The following is a 20,751-nucleotide window of genomic DNA, read 5'->3' as shown; positions in this document are numbered from 1 at the left end:
CTAAAACATAGAGGATGCATATGTCCAGACTTAGTGAATAGTGCCAAACATTTATACTCTAACCAGCAATTACAACAGTCTGGTCACTCCACATCCATCCATGCCAACATCTAGCATTACATGTCTATTTCCTTTTAGCGGTAGCACTGAGGATATAATAGTATCTCTTTGTGGTTTTAATTTGAATCTCTCTGATGACTAATGAAGTCGAACAGCTTTTAATAGATTCATTGATCATCTGACCATCTTTTGTGAAGTGTCTGTTCAAGTGTTTTGCCTTTCTTCTGTTGGTGATCTGCCTTTCCTACTCACCTCTAGTTCTTCACATGTTCTGGACACACATCCTTATTACATGTACAAATTGTGAATATGTTTTACTACTTGGCAGATTATATTTTCATCGTCTTAATGTTGTCTTTTGATTAACAGAAGTTCTTAAATTTTACATTACTCTAATTTATCATTTTTTTCACTTTATGATTAGTATTTTTTGTGTATTTAAGAAACTGTTGCTTACTCCAAGCTCACAAAGATGTTCTTCTATATTTTTGTTGACCTGTAATATTTTTGCTGTAAGTAAAATCCTGTTAAGACAGTGTCCCACCCTCTCTCCTATGCACCTGGAGCATTAGATGCATCCTTTCAATGCACTTACCATAAAATTTTGATAATCTCATTTTTTTTTGTTTGCCTTCCCAACTAGACAGTAGCTTTGCAAAGGTAGGGATTATGTTTATTTACCACTATATCCTCAAAGCATGGGAAAATCCTTAACTTATAGTGTATATCTGTAGATATGTAGAAGTCTGGCTTTACTGCACTATTGAAATGTTTGAGGATACACTTTCTCAGGCCTAATATGTTGTGCCTATAGTAGCTAATGTTATTCAAATAAGACTTCATGCCACATTTCAAATCTTGTTCACCTTTATAATCTTCTTAATTGAGAGGGTGTATTGAATGGTTAAACTGTCATCAACTAATCCAAGTACAGAATTAAAACTACAAACAAGGTAAGAAATAAACGGCACTTGAACAGAATGCAACTTCACTCAGGAAAATCACGTCAACTGAAAGATATCAAAAAATACAGGCTATAAGACAATCATTCCATTTCATAAAATGAACCTAAGCTTTACCTCTCTATTTCATACAGATAGGCTAACTTCAGACAGGACATTTAAGACATATGAAAATTAAAAGCTTGTTCCAGAAGATAAATGAAATTGACATGCTCAGAAATGTACGAGATAAAAGGCTTGTAAGAGATTCCCTGATGAGAATTACAAAAGAGAAAGTAAAATAAAAGGCTCATTTGGACCACAGAAGAAGCATCGAACTTTGGGACAGTCTACCAGAATTATACTCTACCTAGAATTATTAATGAGGAAAATAGTTTTCATTCAAATACATATAATGGGGGGGAGGGGAGGCTGGGCAAAATTTACTCCTGAAACGATTACTACTGGCACTTTTTATATTCATAGTTGCACACTGTTAATTAATTTAGAATGTATAACAGCAGAAATAGATTAATCCCCCAAACCAAATCAACAACTGCCAGCATAAAATTTAACATGAAATCTCATTAACGTCAATATGTTACACAGCTCAGAGGTTAACTTCCAAAGCACTAACAGTATCTTTCAAATTCTACAACAGACACCATTACCGACCAGGTTCACGACAACAAGAACAGTTCCACATCTCAAGTTTGGCTTACAGGGTCTTGTTGATCAAGGACTATAATGAATAATCTATTTTGGAGTTGCTACCTCTGGTATCTGGTAACATAAGGGTTAATTTCTGAGAAATCTGTTTGCCTCCTATAAACTGAGTTGGTGGTACACATAAAATAGGTAAGGATTACAATTAGCGCTCGAACTGAACTCATCCACCATCCCTTCCCTTCCAACAGATCTTTAGATGATCCAAAGTTCTTCCCTGCACCCAACGCTTCTAGCAAATTTCACCCTGAACCTAAAATATCAAGAATATAGTCTTTATTATTACTGGTGATACTTTTAGAAGTGTCTGAGGGAAAAGAAAGAAAGAGAAAAGAGAAGAAAAGAAAAGAAAAGAAAAGAAAAGAAAAGAAGGAAAGGAAAGAAAAGAAAAGAAAGAAAGAAAAGAAAGAGAAGGAAAGAGAAGAAAGAAAAGAAAGGAAGGAAAGAAAGAAAGAAAGAAAGAAAGAGAAAAGACAAAATGAAAAGAAAAGAAAAGAAAAAATGAATCTGTCAGAAGCAGCAAATCGAAAAATACCCTATGGAGCAAATCGCTCTAAGGTCTGACTCTGCTTCAGTTCATCTGCTAAGTAACAGGTCAGGTTATATAATTCAGATGTTTTCACCTTTGCGAATCATGAACCCCTACACAATTCCGATCAAAGCTGGAAGTCATTCCTCCAGAAAACAGAATACACATGCTGTGCACACACAGGAACACACAAAGTCACATACACACCCCCCCCCACACACACACACACACAACACACACACACACCCAAATACAGCACACTACTTCAGGGGCTTTGGGAATCAAACCCTTCTTGAATCTGCTGGCATTCCTGGACCAAGATTAAGAGACCTGTAGTTAGGAAAAATACAGGTATGTGAAGTATATTTTTATTTTCTTTCACCATGCCAAATTTTTAAATCTCTTTTGATTAAATAATTTGGGGTTCTAAATCCATCCACAAAATAAATTTACTGAACATATACCCCTGGCATGCTTACTATGTTTAAGACCCAGTGCTAGGCAACAGGGTTACCACAATGATTAAGACATTGTCCCTGCTCTCAAGGAACTCATAGTACATTAGGAAAGACAGGCAAACAGGAAATTTGCCTTATTTCACCAATGAACTGAGAACTTATCAAATTGGATCCCACTGGAATATTCTTCCCCTTATAATACAAGAATTTATCCACACCCATCATATCCACATCTTAACCTTCCTCATTTATTTTCTTCACATATTCAACAAATATTTGGACATCAAATACAACAAGGACACTTGTAGTAGATACTGAAAACAGAGCAGTGAACAAAACAGGACTCCTGCCACCCAGAGCTCCTCTTGTATTCCAAGAGGAGATAAGCCAAAGATAAATATAAAGCATGTCAGAGAGGTGTATCAGATAAATGATAGGAAAAGAGCTAGGAAGAAAAATAAAGTGGTATATTGGGAGTAGGGGGAACACTGTAATTGTGTATGCAGGGACCGGGGAAGCTCTCACCTAGCAGACATTTGAGCAGAGACCTGGAAGGAGCGAAGATAAGTCACTGAATATGTGAGAGAAGAACACAGCAAGTATAAGGACCAGAGGGAATGTTTAGAGAATGGAAAGAAGGGCAGTATGCCTGGAGTACAGTGGGCAAAGTCAGTGGGGGGTTAAGGAGAGAAGAGATCAAGTCAAACAGGTAGTAGGGAAGATAGATCATGGGTGTCCTCATAGGAGATCATAAAAGCTTAGCTTGTACTCCACGCAATGTGGTATGATCTGACATATTTTTAAAGAATCACTCTGGCTGCCTTGTTGAGCACCAACTAGAGCAAGGAAAAGGGCCGAAAGAGGCAGACAAACAGAACACTACCATAAAACTCTAGGTGAGACACGGCAATAACTTAACCAGGGTGGTAGCAGTGGTGATGGTAAAATATGGTCTAATTCCAAGTCCACTGGGAGAGTGCAGCCACCAGGCTTTCTTGACAGACTGCTTGTGTTACACAGGACAAAGAGAACTGAGGAGGATGACAAGGTTTATGACCTAAACAACTAGAAAGATGGAGCTGCCATTTTTTGACATAGGAAAGAGCACAGAAGGAACACCACCGATAGCTGGGGTGAAGGGTGAGATGCTAAAATCAGTGGCTCACTTTTAACACGTTCAGATGCGAAGCCTGTAAGAAAGGGAAGTACAGATGCCAGATTGGCAGTCGCGCACACAAGCCTGGAACTCAGAAGATCAGGGCTCAAGCTACACGTAGAGAATCACCCGCACAAAGTTGCACGATCACACGTGCAATCAGCTAGGGAATCAGCAGAGACAGAGAAGAGATTAAAGACTGAGACCTGAGGTATCTAACATTCAGCTAGAGAAATGAGGAAGGACCAACAAACACGGTGAGAGTAAGTGGCCAATGAGGTATAAAGAAAACGAATAGACTGTCCCTGAAACAAGTGCGTATCCGATGTTACTGATACGTCACGTAAGATAAAGACAGACTTGACGCGTGAATTTACCAATAGGAGGTCACTGGTGACCCAAACACAAGCTGTTCTGAGGAAACAGTGAGGAGAAAAAGACGCATGGAGAGCACGCAAAAGACAACTGGAGAAAAAGATGTGGCCACTACTGTGTATAAAACCAAAGCGTGTACACAAAGTCCCTCAGCATGGTACAGATGAGCCGTGTGATCAGATCACACGGCCTCCTTAAAAGCAAACTGTCAAATCCCCCAGATTTCACTGAAACTGAGACATGTTATTTGAAAAGTATCCTTTGCAAGTGGATTTAAATCCAAGTCTAGATTAAAAAGTAAAAAAAAAAAAAAAAAAAAAGTATTCTTTGTTACTGAAAGAGTCAAAGAAACTTAAAGAAACGAAACAAATGTATTAGAAACGCGTGTACTCTGTGAGAAAGGGCAGGATGAAAGAAAGAAGAGAACCTGGAACATGAGTGGCAGAGCCCGGTGAGGAGGCAGCTAATCTAAGCCTTTCTGAGGAATGGAAATCCGTGGCCCCGATTCTCCGAGCCAATCAAAGTGACAGGATTCACAGTCCTGACCATCAAGCCGTGGACCGAGCGATCACAGTCTCCTACAAGCATGCCAATGGGCAGAGCACGCCCTCCTTCGGTCAGACCTCAGTGAGAGAGGAAACACCACATGGTGAATGAAATGCAAGAGTCTTGTGAATCGTGCTGGCTCTGCGTTATCATCCAGTTCGCGATGTCACAGATCACCATGAACTCAGTCTCACGTACACACTCATCAGGCAATGTTATCCAAAAAAAAAAAGTTAATAAGGACCTACTCTGTTCCCAGTGATGTGCTGGTGTCACAACAGTAAAGAAAGCAATCAGCACTTAACAAAGTTATGGAGAATACATTATAAGAAGATAGGAAATTCTCTATCTCAGGAGCTCATTCCCACCACTTTATCCCAGAGCAATGCATGACTACACAAAATGTGTACGTAAAATGTTCACTGCGGCTCAGTCTAAAAGAGAGGAAAATCAAACATAATCTAAATGTTCAAAAACAAAGCAAAAGATAAATTTTTGTACATACATCAAATGACCGCTAACCTGCCATTATATAAATGGTCTGTATATAAGGAGAAGGGCAGCTATCTGTGACAAATAACATTACGTGGAAAAAAACAAGCTTTAAATTAATATGCAGGGGCACCTGGGTGGCTAATCGGTTAAGTGTCCCACTTCAGCTCAGGTCATGATCTCACAGTTTGTGAGTTCAAGTCCAGCCTCGGGCTCTGTGCTGACAGCTCAGAGCCTGGAGCCTGCTTCAAATTCTGTGTCTCCCTCTCTCTCTGCCCCACCCCTACTTACACTCTGTCTCTCTCTGTCTCCCCAAAATAGGTAAACGTTAAAAAAAAAAAATTTAATGTGGAATTAATATATGCAGTATGAATCCATTTTAAGTTTAAAAAATAATAATTCTCCAGGAGATAGACAATAGCTATCCAGAAAATCTGTTCATACTCAGAAAAATTCTGGAAGATATATATAAACTTAAAAATGTTTACCTCTAAGCAGTGGGCTTCATGGTATGGGTAGAAAGAACTAAGAGAAGAAAGAGAACTTATATACTAATGTACTGCTGATTAAATTACTTCATAATTTATTATTTTTTTAATGTTTATTTATTTTTGATAGACAGAGCCTGAGCAGGAGAGGGGCAGAGAGAGAGGGAGACATAGAATCCAAAGCAGGCTCCAGGCTCCCAGCTGTCTGCACAGAGCCCGATGTGGGGCTTGAACCCACAAACCATGAGATCATGACCTGAGCTGAAGTTGGACACTTAACCAACTGAGCCACCCAGGCACCTCTATTTCATATTTTAAAAAGTAGAAAGGCCAAAGCTACCATAAATTTCCATGTACTTCTTATCAAAAGTTAACAAATATTATTAATATTTTATCATAGATGTTTTACATTTCTTTTTTTTTTTTTTAACTTTCAGGAATAAAATATGCTAAATAGTGTCAGTTATCTGAACCCATGCCTCCTCTTAAATGGATTGCTAAAATAAAAGATTGTGTTATTTTTGTAATTAAGAAAGCCATTATGAATTCCAGTCAGGATGGAGCAGTGAACTCCTGTTGCAATGTGCTCATGGTACTCCAGAATATTAAGGGTAATTAAAAACAAAAGTAGAAAGGCACTCACGTTCAATGGAATTCAACATTTGGGGGCTCGGAACTGAGATGCTGACAGTGGCTGTGAAATGCTCCTCTCGAGGGAACTGTGAATCGAAAGGATCCCCTGTAAGAGGATCAGACCCACTGCCTGGGATTATGTATTTATATAAAATTGCAGGAATAAAGAGGCAGAGAACTAACAGGGCCCAAGTCCCTCGTTGGCTCCATGCCTGGATTCCTCAGATCCTCAACAGTACAAGAGGTTGGGAGTCCCATGTCAAAAGGTATTAATAGGACATGACATGTTCTGGACTGAGGAAAACCACAAAACTATAGAATCCTTAGAGAAGGTCTAGGGAGATACAAAGTAAACAGAATGGAATGACCCCCTCAATGAGCTTGGAAACCAAAATTCTAAAACACATCGGGGGCGGGGGGGGGGGGGGTTTGCTAGGGAAGTGCCTATTTTTTCAAAAATCCATTCCAGATGAAACTCTTTCTTTTCGAACTTCAAAATATTAATGTCTTTGTGCATACCAAATATGAAATTTAAAATCCTTGGCATGCCTGCATGGCTCCGTTAAGCATCCGACTTGGCTCAGGTCATGATCTCACATTTTGTGAGTTCGAGCCCCACATGGGGCTCTGTGCTGACAGCTCAGAGCCTGGAGCCTGCTTCGGATTCGGTGTCTCCCTCTTTCTCTCTCTCTGCCCCTGCACTGCTCACACTCTGTCTCTCTCTCTCTCTCAAAAATAAATAAACATTTTAAAAAATGTTTAATTCTTTATGAAGGAATAAGCTATCATAAAACATAAAAGAAAACAAAACAAATACCATCTCAATGAACTAATTTTTGTGTATGTTAAGAAGCTCTAATTCACCTTTTCGTATATGAATATTCCTCAGGCTTACAGTTATTTCACACAAAAAGTGGATTATTACTTCCTTATCAATAAACACAGGAGCCAAAACTATAAAAAAAAAAAAAAAAAGGATAGGAATAAATGCTCACACTCTTGAGTTATGCGTCCATTTCTTAGATACGATACCACAGCATAAGCAATAAAAGAGTACTGGTAGGCTGGACTTCAGCCACATTAGACATGTTTGCACTTTATGAAGATGAAAAACTCAAGTCACACACGGAGAGACAAACATTTTCAAATCACCTACTCAAGAAAGGATTTGTAGCCAGAATTTAAAAAAACAAAACAAAACAACAAAACTCTTACACCTCAATAAGCAGCAGCACCAAAACAGATGTTCATGATCATTAGTTCTTTGGAAAGAGCATACCAAAATGGTAATGAGATACCACACACATCCCCCCTCAGAATGGCTTTCGTCAAATCCAGGGAGGAACAGGCGTTATGAGAATGCGGAGACGCTGGGATCTGAACACTTCCTGGTGGGAAAGGAAAATGGTGGAGCCACTTTGGGAAGCAACCTGCCATTTCTTCAAATGTTGAACACATGTATGCATGCAATGTAGCAGTTCCACTCCTATACACCTACATGAGAAATCGAAACCTATTTCTCTATTTCCATATTTTCCAGCGAATAAGTAGAAATAACCCACACGTCTGTCACCTGGTGAATGGAAAAAGAAATGGTTTCCTATGATACTGAAAGCCAACTGTCCTTTTGCTCACTTTTAGAGATTTCTAAACAGTCCTTTTATAAATTTGAAATCACTCTATGCTTAGCCCCTGCCACAGTTATAAACATTAATTAGTCTAGTTGTATAAATCTATGGGCACTTAAAACGCTCATAACAGGTTTTCCCACAGTGAAAATGATTTTTTAATGGGAATCTTATATATAATCCATTTCCAAATCTAATTAGATTCATCTGGGGGGGAAACACCATTGGCTAAGTGATACAACTAATACTAGCTAAAAACAAATGTTAATATACTCTAAATGGTGGAATACTGCTACATCTAAAAAGCATAATAACCAACATTCATAAGAAACTGGAAAATTGTAATTTTGGTAGTTATTCACAAAAATATGCATTCTGGTCTATTTATACACTAATATCTTGTTCGTGGGGACAACAGCCAATATCTTCAAACCTGTAGGCTCTACTTGAATTAATGCAAATGCTACCGCATAGCAATTACATCTTTACTTTGCTTGGATATATAAATAAAAATTATTATTTCCACAACTGAGTAATGAAAGTCTTGAGCATTAAGCAGATTACATATATAGTCAGCTCTCATTTATGAGTTAGAATTTAGTGTGGTTATTATATCTACTGTTAATGTGTAACGCACAGCAACGTACAGCTGAGCACTGTATTTTAATCTAATAATAGTAGCTATAATATTCTGAAATGTGCTTCATGAATCAAAGCCATAATGTGTTCATGGAGGGTTTAGATTTGCACTTCATGAGATCTAGATTTTCTGCAACTTGCTGAGAAAGGACACACGAAGCCAAGAAAGCTTTTTAACGAGCTACAAAAAAAAAAAAAAAAGAGAGAGAGAGAGAAAGATTTTAAAAAATAAATAAATAAAATAATCATTTTGGAAGAATCCCTTTTCCTTGCTAAGTAAAATGTGTCAAAGACTGCCGTGTAAAGGTGGTCTCCTTCATTCACTAAAGAGACTAATGGAGCAGGATGTGCCCACTTGTGGAGACACAGCATGTCCTTCTCTCTCCTTTTTTTTTTTTTTTTTTACAATGAGCAAGAGCTAGTTTTTTTTTTTGTTTTTTTTTTTAATTTTTTTTAACGTTTATTTATTTTTGAGACCAAGAGAGACAGAGCATGAACAGGGAGGGGCAGAGAGAGAGGGAGACACAGAATCTGAAACAGGCTCCAGGCTCTGAGCTGTCAGCACAGAGCCCGATGCGGGGCTCGTACTCACGGACCGTGAGATCATGACCTGAGCCGAAGTCAGACACTTAACCGACCAAGCCACCCAGGCGCCCCTGTCCTTCTCCAAAGAAGCCACTAAAGGGCCAGGTTGACACTTTGTAATTCATTGAAGAAGGAGAAAATAGGAAACCCAAAGTCACAAAGGCTTTTCATGGCTTGTACAAAGGATGGGGATTCAGAATAAGCTTAGAGAGCGGAACTCAGCAGAAACACTTTGCAATTATATACTGAACAGAGAAATCACACACCCCGTACGCTGGCCAAAACATAACAGATCTCAACAGCCACCACAGCACATATATATGAGTTAAATGGGAAACTCCTTTTATTTTAAGCCAAAATCTACTTTATAATTAATTTTTACCACAGAATAACCTGTATGCAGTGGGAGTTTCCAAGCGGGCTTTGTCGAACATTTCCTACGCATTCGCCATGTGACAACCCCGTTACGGACGGTGCAAAGATAAATGACCTACTTCCAGTTACCACGTAATACCAAAGCATACCACGTACATGCTGATATGATGATGTGAGAATGTGTGGGGGATAAAGAAGCAACAGTAATTAGAGAACTCGAGGAAAACCTGACGAAGAAAATGATACTTCAGATGGGCTCAAAGCGTAAAAGAGATGACCAGAGCACAAGGCAAGAAGGGCAGCAGAGGCAGCCAGGAAAGTAACACCAAAGGTGTGACAGAGGCAACTCCGGAGAACGGTGGCAAGGTCAGTAGGACTGCAGCCCAGCGCATGTTTGGGAGGCGTGAAAAGAGACAAGGCGAGAGAGACAGACGGGAAGACGGGACATGTGGCTGAACCGCTGGAGAAGCACCAGAGGCTCAAAAGATACAAAACTTGGGATAAAGAAGATCTCACTGAAAGCAGGTCTTCACCTGGACCTTGAAAGATGGTACAATTGGCCAACTTCCTCCTAATACACAGGACATTCGGTGACTGCTGGCCACAAGTGTTCTGAGTCCCACGGAGGAAACACCACAGAATTTAATGTGCTCTCATACCCAGTGATAACAAACGGTAATCAGTACGACTACAAGTCAAAGCATGCCAAAGAAGAAACGTATCCACCACACTCCAGGCCCCTAGAAAACACTTCGGCTTCCATCCAGAGGGAGTCCAACGACAAAAAAAAGTCCACTGTCTGCAGTGTTGACAGTGGCACACAATCCTCTACCCGGTGTCTAATCCTCTCCAACTGCGATACCTAAGCTGGTAGCCAGTAGCCTCATGTGGCTATTTAAATTGAACTAAAATGAAATTAAATTTAAAATTTGATTCCTTCGGTGTGCTAGCCACATTTCGAGTACCCACGGCATATGTGGCCGGCGGCCACGGTGGGATACAGGACGTCTTCCTCACTGTGGAAAGATCTATTGGTGGATGCTGTCCTGAAGTCACCATCACAGGAAGAATAGGGGAAAACTCCTGAAGCACAAAAAGGTCCCATTCTGAGATCCTCAGATCACTCGGCACTGAACTAGGGTTACACCGGTATCTTCAAATTGAATTTTAATAGAAAAGAACGAACTGTGGAAATGGCGTGGTCATACATAACCCACGAGGAATAATATCTCTGCAGAAACTCCATGAATAGATTCTGCAACTGAAACTTTGTATCAGATGTTTAAAAGTAACTATATAGTACACAACTGCAAAGGAGTTTGGCAAAATGGATACAGCCAATTAAAAAAAAAAAAAAAAAAAGATTAGGTGCAGCTAACGTTCCACAATAGATGGCTTCCAAAATAGAATGACATTTCAGAAAAATGAATGACGTTTCACATTCTGTAGGTGAAGCTTAGGCGCGCCTGGGTGGCTCAGTCGGTTAAGCGTCCGACATCAGCTCAAGTCATGATGGTGCTGTTCCAGAGTTCGAGCCCTGTGTCGGGCTCTGGGCTGACAGCTGGGAGCCTGGAGCCTGCTTCAGATTCTGTGTCTCCCTCTCTCTCTGCCCCTCCCCCCACTCCCACTCTGTGTCTGTCTGTCTCTCTCTCTCAAGAATAAACATTAAAAAAAAAAAAAGTGAAGCTTACCATTTAAAGGAATCCTGTGGAAAACCAATCAATAAAGAGAATTACTATCTCTTAATTGACCCAATTAGAATGTCAAAAACTGGGCTACTTTGTTCAACCTAAAAAAAATGACAATTCTATGTTTTTAGAAGCAGGTCTGGAGAGTGAATGGCCATGGAGCCAGCACTGACCAAAAGAAAAACGGTGTCAGGGCGCAAGTATTCTTCCTTTCTCTCCCAGGATGAACTATCCTAACGCACGTACACACTTAGGTGGTTCAGACATTTTATTCACAAGAATCTCAGTGAGGCAAGGGAAAAGGAGACAAATTCTATAGAAAATGGGCAAGAGAACCGAACAGATACCTCACAAAAGAAGAGGTCTCCAGAGCTAATTCCGTCTCATTAGTCATGAGAAAAATGCGAACCAAGATCCCAAATAGATACTGCTAAATACTTAAGAGAAGAGTTAAGATTTTTAAAAAGCTAACAAGGCCAAATTGCTAGATTGGAATAAATGGCTCCTGAAAGTACAATCGGGGGCGTCTGGGCGGCTCCGTCGTTGAGCGTCAGACTCTTGATTTTGGCTCCGGTCATGATCTCACATCGTGAGTTCGAGCCCCACACCAGGCTCCACGCTGACAGTGAGGAGCCAGCTTGAGATTCTCTCTCCCCCTCTCTCTGCCCCTCCCGTGCACGCACGCTCTCTCTCTCTCTCTCACAAAATAATTAAGGTAAAATAAACTTGAAAAAAAAAACAAATTAAAAAAAAAAAGAGCAAATGGTAAAACACCTTTGGAAAATCATTTGGGATTCTTGACGGAGGCTAAACGTACAGACAGCCGCTAACATATGCTTCCAGGCCGAGGTAAACAGATGCCGGACAGAGTGGTATGCACATGTGCATCAGCAACACGTACAAAACGCTGATGCAGCCTCATCTCTAGTAGCCAAGAGTAAAAAGACACCAACGCCAGTCAACGTCACAGTGGATGAACTGTAAAACACGCACACCGCAGCTAATTTGTCCGCAGAACAGTGAATAAACTATACACGTGTAAGAACATGAAGGAGTCTCGCAAAAATTATGGAGCACAGCCATTTCCATTAAGTACAAAAATAGGTCAAATCCTATTGGGAGGGGTGTGATGGGTATTAAAATTCCTTAAAATAAGAACAAAAGCCACAAAGATCTGGTGTCCCAACACTGGTGATTTCCGGAAGGAAAAAGAAGAGCTAGAAACTAGGCTGGGACAGGGTGCAGGGGGACTTGTGGAAGGCTGGTCATACCAATTTCTCTATCTGGTGGCTTCATGGCTACTTTCTTCGTGATAATTTATGGAGCTGGACACTTTTCTGTACTTTTTATTTTTTTAATATGAATGTTGTATTTCACACACACACACAAAAAAAAACGTTTAAAAGAAAAAGTTTTCCCACACACACACGGCCAGGCGACTCCCATTTCACTCCACTCATGGTCACCTTTCAAACTCCTCCCTCGCAGACCAACTCACCTCGTGAAGCGCTTTACTAATTAACGGTGAAACACTGATACTCTCTCCTCCTTCTGGATGGATCTGGACATTCACTTTTTGATAAAGAATCTGAAAAGAGAACATGACATACTGTAAAGGAACTGTTGGGTTTTTTTTTTTTAATGTTTATTTATTTTGGAGAAAGAGAAAGAGACAGAGCCTGAACAGGGGAAGGGCAGAGAGAGAGAGAGAGGGAGACACAGAATCTGAAGCAGGCTCCAGGCTCCGAGCTGTCAGCACAGAGCACAAAGTGGGGCTCGAAGTCACGGACTGCAAGATCGTGACCTGAGCTGAAGTCAGACATTTAACCGACTGAGCCACCCAGGTGCCCCTAAAGGAACTGTGTTTTAAATTTGCCTCACTTTACAACATAGACTGGAAATTTTAAAAGCACTCTTTTGAGGAAAAAATTGCTACTTCATAATGAACACTTTTGGTAACAGGCTTACTTCAGGACTTCCTGAGTGGCTTCCCAATTTGAGAAGTGGGCACCAATGGTGAAAAACCTGGTGTATAATGTACTGAATGACGAGGATATGAAAAGGAGAATTCCAGAATCTCCTCCTATATTCTTATACCCTCTATTCATTTCTTCTATATTTTTTGCAACAAAAGTGTTATCCACTCTTAGGCAGATCCCGTGAATTTTGGGAAACTGAGCATCTCCCCAACCAAAACTCCGTCCTCTGCCATTTCCAAAGGACTTCCAAGTTCCCTGGTGGTCTAGTGGTTAGGATTCGGCACTCTCCAAACGACTTCCGAGGGATGGTATCACCACTGGTTTTTAACATATTTTCCAAGACCATTTCTCATGTTTAATTCTTGACAACACTAATTTCTTCATTATATCCAATCATTTACCTCTTAATATTACCTCCTACCTTTCTCACTTACTATAATAAGCCAACAACACTACCTTATATCCAATATCTTCAAATCCCTTTTCACATAAGTGACAAGCTATTTTTCTTCCATATTATTTAAAAAAACAATCACAAGATCTCAGATCCACACACCCAACAAATCAGATTTCATACAGTTTGGGATTTACTTTACTGGAACACTTACTTCTGTCTGCAGATTGCTGCTCGCTGCCAGAAGAAGTTCAATGCTGCCAGGAGGGCAATGTGTCAAAGCAAAAGCCATGAGCTCCTGACGCGTGGCCAAGTCCTGGTAATTTTCTGATTGTCCTAACTGGCTACAAACATCCCAACTCTTAGAATAACCTATAAAATGAGCAAGAAAAAACAAACGGATTTTCACCAGAAGAAAAATCTCCAATCTAACATGAGAAACTCAGTGGATTTCTGCTCAGGTCTTGTGTTACCAAAGCACAATCTCGGTCATTAGAGACGCGTAACTTTTTTATAAGCGGTAAGAAACACATAAGGATCTAAAGTAAACTAGAAAAGAAATACTGGGCTGGCTTATTATCCAGAAAGGTTAGCAATATCCCACCTGTTTTTCTGATAAACTCTGTTTCATTTTAGAATACCTGACAATGACTACCCGTCATCTACTTAGCGTTGACAGTGAGTAAAAAGCTAAGTCAGAGATCTGAATTCGGAAGACCTGAGGATACAGCCCAACACTGCTATTTAGCACTTGTGTGTGCCTGAGAGAGTCCCAGATGTCACAGCTCCTTTACTACCACAAAGGGACAGTAATAATGCCTTCCTCCTGGAGTTGTGGAAGGATTAAATCACGTTTATATTTACAAGCCACTTTGTAAACTTGCCAAGTGTGAGAAAAGAAGAACTATTACAGGCAGCTACACAGACACATTCACTTTATAGAAGACAGAGATCCAAGGACAGCGCAAGGCACGCTGTCCGTCGTGGCACTAAGCAGAGATGTTTGCTGCACAATGTTATACTCCAGTAAAATATAGTTTTATTTGTCACTGAAGGAGTTCTAGTTTGAAAGGGTTTGTTTGTTTTTTCTAAGTACTAAGTTCTATTTTGAAAGGGTTTGCTTTTTCTAAGTACAAAGGCCTGGGTCCAGAACAATTTCTCTAAACATATAAAGTAAAAATCCAGGTACTACGCCTTACAGGAATAAAATTCTTTAACAAAGCTCTCAAAATAATTTTAGAATAATACACGTTTTTTTCAGACAACCATAATTATTCTGAACTTAATGTTACAAAGTCAATATTGGTTAACATCAATAGTGGCTTAATAACTGGTTAATGTTAATATTGGTTGGTATTCCGAATGTAGGTAGCTCTTTTATGAAACGGATTTTCTAATGCTGATATTACAAACCACAGTGTTTTCCCCTAGACTTTTAAACATTTTCATAGATGTACTGAAAACGATTTTTTCTTTGACAAAATATTAGGCTCTGCTGAAGCTTCTTCACAACTAGGCCTACACCTTGGCCTGGCTGAGCCTGCATACTCCAGTTTCAGCAATAATCCTACAAAAAAGTCAGTTTAGAGAGAATCTCCCACCCTTGACAATTGATCATTGCTGATATGTGAGCAAATTCCCCATCCCTCATCCCTGATATATAATCACCCTGGTCTGCCTTCAGCAAGAATCCTGTTAAGGCAGGTCAGAAAGAATGCCACGAACCTTGATGTCTTGTACTAATTTTCCATCCACTGACCCCCTACCATGCTCGCTCCTTGGCTTTAAGTCGCTAGCTGTCTTTCTCGTATTTGGAATTGAGTCTCTTCTCTCTCCCTTAATGCAATAGCTTTAACATCTATTGCAAAAGTCCTGAGTAATGTCTTCCTTACAATTTTTAAGAAATGACAGAATATTTTTCTTTAACAGTATACACGAAGTGCAAAACTCTTAAGTGCACGCTCCATGAGTTATTACGAGGTGAAGCACTACATTTTTAACCACTCGCTATGAAAGCAAAGACACTAGGTAAAAAGATACGCTTGATTTTTTTTGTTTGTTTTTTAAATATGAAATTTATTGTCAAATTGGTTTCCATACAACACCCAGTGCACATCCCAACAGGTACCCTCCTCAATGCCCATCACCCACTGTCCCCTCCCTCCCACCCCCCATCAACCCTCAGTTTATTCTCAGTCTTTAAGAGTCTCTTATGGTTTGCCTCCCTCCCTCTCTGTAACTTTTTTCCCCCTTCCCATCCCCCATGGTTTTCTGTTAAGTTTCTCAGGATCCACATAAGAGTGAAAACATATCGTATCTGTCTTTCTCTGTAGGACTTATTTCACTTAGCATCACACTCTCCAGTTCCATCTGTGTTGCTACAAAAGGTCAGATTTCATTCTTTCTCATTGCCAAGTAGTATTCCATTGTATATATAAACCACAACTTCTTTATCCATTCATCAGGTGATGGACATTTAGGCTCTTTCCATAATTTGGCTATTGTTGAAAGTGCTGCTATAAACATTGGGGTACAAGAGCCCCTGTGCATCAGCACTCCTGCATCCCTTGGGTAAATTCCTGTCAGTGCTATTGCTGGGTCCGAGGGTAGGTCTATTTTTAATTTTTTGAGGAACCTCCACGCTGTTTTCCAGAGCGGCTGCACCAGTTTGCATTCCCACCAACAGTGCAAGAGGGCTCCCGTTTCTCCCCATCCTCTCCAGCATCTATAGTCTCCTGATTTGTTCATTTTAGCCACTCTGACTGGCTTGAGGTGGTATCTCAGTGTGGTTTTCATTTGTATTTTCCTGATGAGGAGTGACGTTGAGCAACTTTTCATGTGCCTGTTGGCCATCTGGATGTCTTCTTTAGAGAAGTGTCTATTCATGTTTTCTGCCCATTTCTTCACTGGATTATTTGTTTTTCGGGTGCAGAGTTTGGTGAGCTCTTTATAGATCTTGGATACTAGCCCTTTGTCCGATATGTCATTTGCAAATATCTTCTCCCATTCTGTCAGCTGCCTTTTAGTTTTGCTGGTTCCTTTGCAGTGCAGAAGCTTTTTATCTTCATGAGGTCCCAATAGTTCATTTTTGCTTTTAATTCCCTTGCCTTTGGAGAAGTGTCAAGTAAGAAATTGCTAGGGCTGAGGTCAGAGAGGTTTTTTCCTGCTTTCTCTTCCAGGGTTTTGATGGTTTCCTGTCTCATATTCAGGTCCTTCATCCATTTTGAGTTTATTTTTGTGAATGGTGTAAGAAAGTGGTCCAGTTTCATTCTTCTGCATGTTGCTGTCCAGTTCTCCCAGCACCATTTGTTAAAGAGACTGTCTTTTTTCCATTGGATATTGTTTCCTGCTTTGTCAAAGATTAGTTGGCCATACTCTTGTGGGTCCAATTCTGGAGTCTCTATTCGATTCCATTGGTCTATGTGTCTGTTTTTGTGCCAATACCATGCTGTCTTGATGATGACAGCTTTGTAGTGGAGGCTAAAGTCTGGGATTGTGATGCCTCCTGCTTTGGTTTTCTTCTTCAATATTACTTTGGCTATTCGGGGTCTTTTCTGGTTCCATACAAATTTGAAGATTGCTTGTTCTAGCTTCGAGAAGAATGCTGGTGCAATTTTGATTGGGGTTGCATTGAATGTGTAGATAGCTTTGGGTGGTATTGACATTTTGACAATATTTCTTCTTCCAATCCATGAGCACGGAATGTTTTTCCATTTCTTTGTATCTTCTTCAGTTTCCTTCATAAGCTTTCTATAGTTTTCAGCATACAGATCTTTTACATCTTTGGTTAGGTTTATTCCTAGGTATTTTACGCTTCTTGGTGCAATTGTGAATGGGATCAGTTTCTTTATTTGTCTTTCTGTTGCTTCATTGTTAGTGTATAAGAATGCAACTGATTTCTGTACATTGATTTTGTATCCTGCGACTTTGCTGAATTCATGTATCAGTTCTAGCAGACTTTTGGTGGAGTCTACCGGATTTTCCATGTATAATATCATGTCATCTGCAAAAAGTGAAAGCTTGACTTCATCTTTGCCAATTTTGATGTCTTTGATTTCCTTTTGTTGTCTGATTGCTGATGCTAGCACTTCCAACACTATGTGAAACAACAGGGGTGAGAGTGGACATCCCTGTCGTGTTGCTGATCTCAGGGGGAAAACTCTCAGTTTTTCCCCATTAAGGATGATATTAGCTGTGGGCTTTACATAAATGGCTTTTATGATGTTTAAGTATGTTCCTTCTATGCTGAACATAAAAAGGTATGCTTGAGCTTTCCTACATTCAGAGACAGCTACAGAAAGCAGATCATTTAGTAGAGAGTCTATGATCAGACAACATCACTTCCTACCCCATGGGGGAATATGTTCTTTCATAGTGAAATTATTCTACACACACACAGACACATACAAATCTGATCTTCCAGAGACTGGAATTTAAATTTCAATATAGAAAATTTTAGGGTTGCAGACTACTTTCTAACTTCTCAAGATCAGTTTGAAAAGCACTATGTTATCCTTTTTTAAAAAAAATTAAAGACTAGAAACATTAACTACTCACAAATCATAGATAATTCAAAAATTTCAAATTTTCTTTTATGTAACAAATACATGAAAAGGCATTAAAATATTTTATATAAAATTGTTCTTAAAATTATGAGCATATTTTTAATAGGCAATGGAAAGCAACCAAAATCTCAGCTAAAATATAACCCCTGAGCCCATTAAGTACTTACATTAATATATAAGCACAAAGAATACAGACTGATCAGTGCTCACAAAAGGTTTCTCAAGTCTTTTGAAGAAAATGTGCCTGGCTTCCCAATAAGGCCAATTGATTTCAGAACAGACCTTTTCCATTACTCATCATGCAAAGCGGACCTGGGCAAAGTGTTAAGTAATTTGTCTATTTCACCTGTGGCCATCAGCTCCTGACAATGCACATTGGCTGCTTTGTAGTCATGGAAACGAAGTGCCTGTTCCACTAGAAGGATCAGAACCTGTCCACGCCTTTCTTCTGGGTCTTCACCTGTAAACACATGCAAACAACTTAATGATTATGGCAGCATCAATTAATAAAACAGCTCATTAACACTGTATTTTGAATTAATTAAAAAATAAAAGGTAGAGATTAGACTGATTTTTTAAAAGATTATAGGACAAATGTCAAGGCAACTTTGACCTTCCAATCTATTTATTAATCCTGGAATTAGCTCTCATTCTCCTAAGAGATCAATGATCAGTATCAGCCCCAGACCAACCATTCCAACCTAAGTGGGGAGAGAAAAAGTTTTCCTCCCAGTAGTAGCATTAAATATTTTGCTATTTTTTTTTTGATATTTTGCCCTTTGAATGTTCTATTTCTAATTATAATTAACAAATGACAAATACAAAGAGGGGAGCCTTAAACACACAGTAAATTGGTTATAACTTTATGGTTTCACTAACAGTACTATCTTTTATTTATCATAGTAAGCATGTAGGCTCTCAGAAAACATACCAAAATTCAGTTTACGGTAACACAAAGATCTTAATCTCTCAAAAAGATTCTTAGAAGTCAATTTAGATGTGATGTCCTTCTTTGACACCTCTACACTTTCTTCACGAAAAAGGTATGGTTTAGGTGACCTCCTACATGTTTCTTCACTTTTCATTTTCAGAATACCAATTTATTGGGATTATTGTTTTAAAACTCTACATCTAGTATCAGAATTTAAGATCTCTCAAGACAGGGGTCCCTTCCCTTGTTAAATTCTCAGTACCTCCAAGTCATACATATAATTGGGGTTCAAAAAAAAATACTCAGTGAAATGAGTAGAGATTCTATTATAATTCAAAGTTACAACATAAACACAATTTGTACACTTAGGCAAAAAAAAAAAAAAAGTAAACAATTTAAATTTTAATCAAGTAATGAAACTTTAAAATTATTTTCAATATTTCCAAAAAGAAAAAGGAAAAATGCAATGATCCTTCCATTTTTAAGCTATAATGCAGTTTGGAAGAAAAAGTAAACATATCACAGAAAGGTTTGAATGAAAGTTTTAAAATATGTTACCGTTAATCTCCATCCTGTGTTTCACAGGTTTAAAATCCAAGTATTGGCCTAAGCTAATTGAAAGACATTAGGTTTTGTTTTTTTTAAGAGAGGATAGAACACTATGATTCATAATAGTATTAGTATTAGAACAACAAACCCATGTTCTGTAACACTGACACATAATACTGGAAATGGAACAATATGCACAAAGTTTCTCAAAAATACATGCACATATCACACATAATATAAAACCTATTTCCTAGATAATCCTTTCAAAATGTTTGCATTTATTCAGAATATCTAAATAAAAAAATGAAAGGACCAAGGGTGATTTTTTTTTCATAAGACAGCTTGGCTAGATGGCAAAGATATTTTGCAGATATAAAGCCTCTAGTCAGCTGACTTTAAGGATCCATTAATTACCATCATCCAACAATAACAAAAAGGTGGAAACAAAGGATAAGAGTAAAGGATTCCAAGTGAGAAACTTCTTAACTGTGAAATCATCAATAAATTGTTTCACTTCTTTATCCCTGTTTTCTCACATTCAAAATAAGAGTCCATATCTTTGCTGTAAGGGCAGTAACAAGTAACTTAGATAAGAATAAAAGCATAAGGGGAGGGTTATTATTGTAGTTAATGTAAACTTTTATATGGAGATAGGTTAAATGGTCACCTTCAAGTCCAAAGTTCAAATATTTAACTGTTTTTCTTTCTAGAAAGTTCCAATCTGAACAGGTGGATTAGTGGGAAAACATAACCAAAAACAGCCTAAAAGAATGATCTAGAAAAATATTGCAAACAAAACAAAATAAATTCTTAACAGCCAGGAGTATGGCCAGACAAGACATCTATTAAAGGAGCTCTTGGGTGGCTCAGTTGGTTAAGCATCCAACTTTGGCTCAGGTCATGATCTCACGGTTCATGAGTTCAAGCCCCGTGTTGGGCTCTGTGCTGACAGCTCAGAGCCTGGAGCCTGCTTTGAATTCTGTGATTCCCTCTCTCTCTCTCTGTCCCTCCCCT

At 39.0% G+C, this 20,751-nt stretch overlaps 1 protein-coding gene across 3 annotated transcripts in view; it reads right to left on the bottom strand.

Moving 5' to 3' along the window:
• NBAS (NBAS subunit of NRZ tethering complex) overlaps nucleotides 1-20,751 on the bottom strand; it is a 328,333-nt gene that overhangs the window by 135,603 nt on the left and 171,979 nt on the right. For all 3 annotated transcript variants that reach the window (XM_049652503.1, XM_049652501.1, XM_049652502.1), the window contains 3 exons: nucleotides 18,604-18,717; nucleotides 13,907-14,064; nucleotides 12,818-12,907 (listed from right to left, as the gene is read on the bottom strand). In XM_049652503.1, coding sequence (XP_049508460.1) covers nucleotides 12,818-12,907; nucleotides 13,907-14,064; nucleotides 18,604-18,717 — 362 coding nt within the window. The remainder of the gene's footprint in view (nucleotides 1-12,817; nucleotides 12,908-13,906; nucleotides 14,065-18,603; nucleotides 18,718-20,751) is intronic.

Source organism: Panthera uncia (assembly GCF_023721935.1).
Source record: "Panthera uncia isolate 11264 chromosome A3 unlocalized genomic scaffold, Puncia_PCG_1.0 HiC_scaffold_12, whole genome shotgun sequence".
Classification (NCBI taxonomy): Eukaryota; Metazoa; Chordata; class Mammalia; order Carnivora; family Felidae; genus Panthera; species Panthera uncia.
Note: the sequence above shows the minus strand (reverse complement) of the source record. Positions and strands in the feature narration are given on the sequence as shown.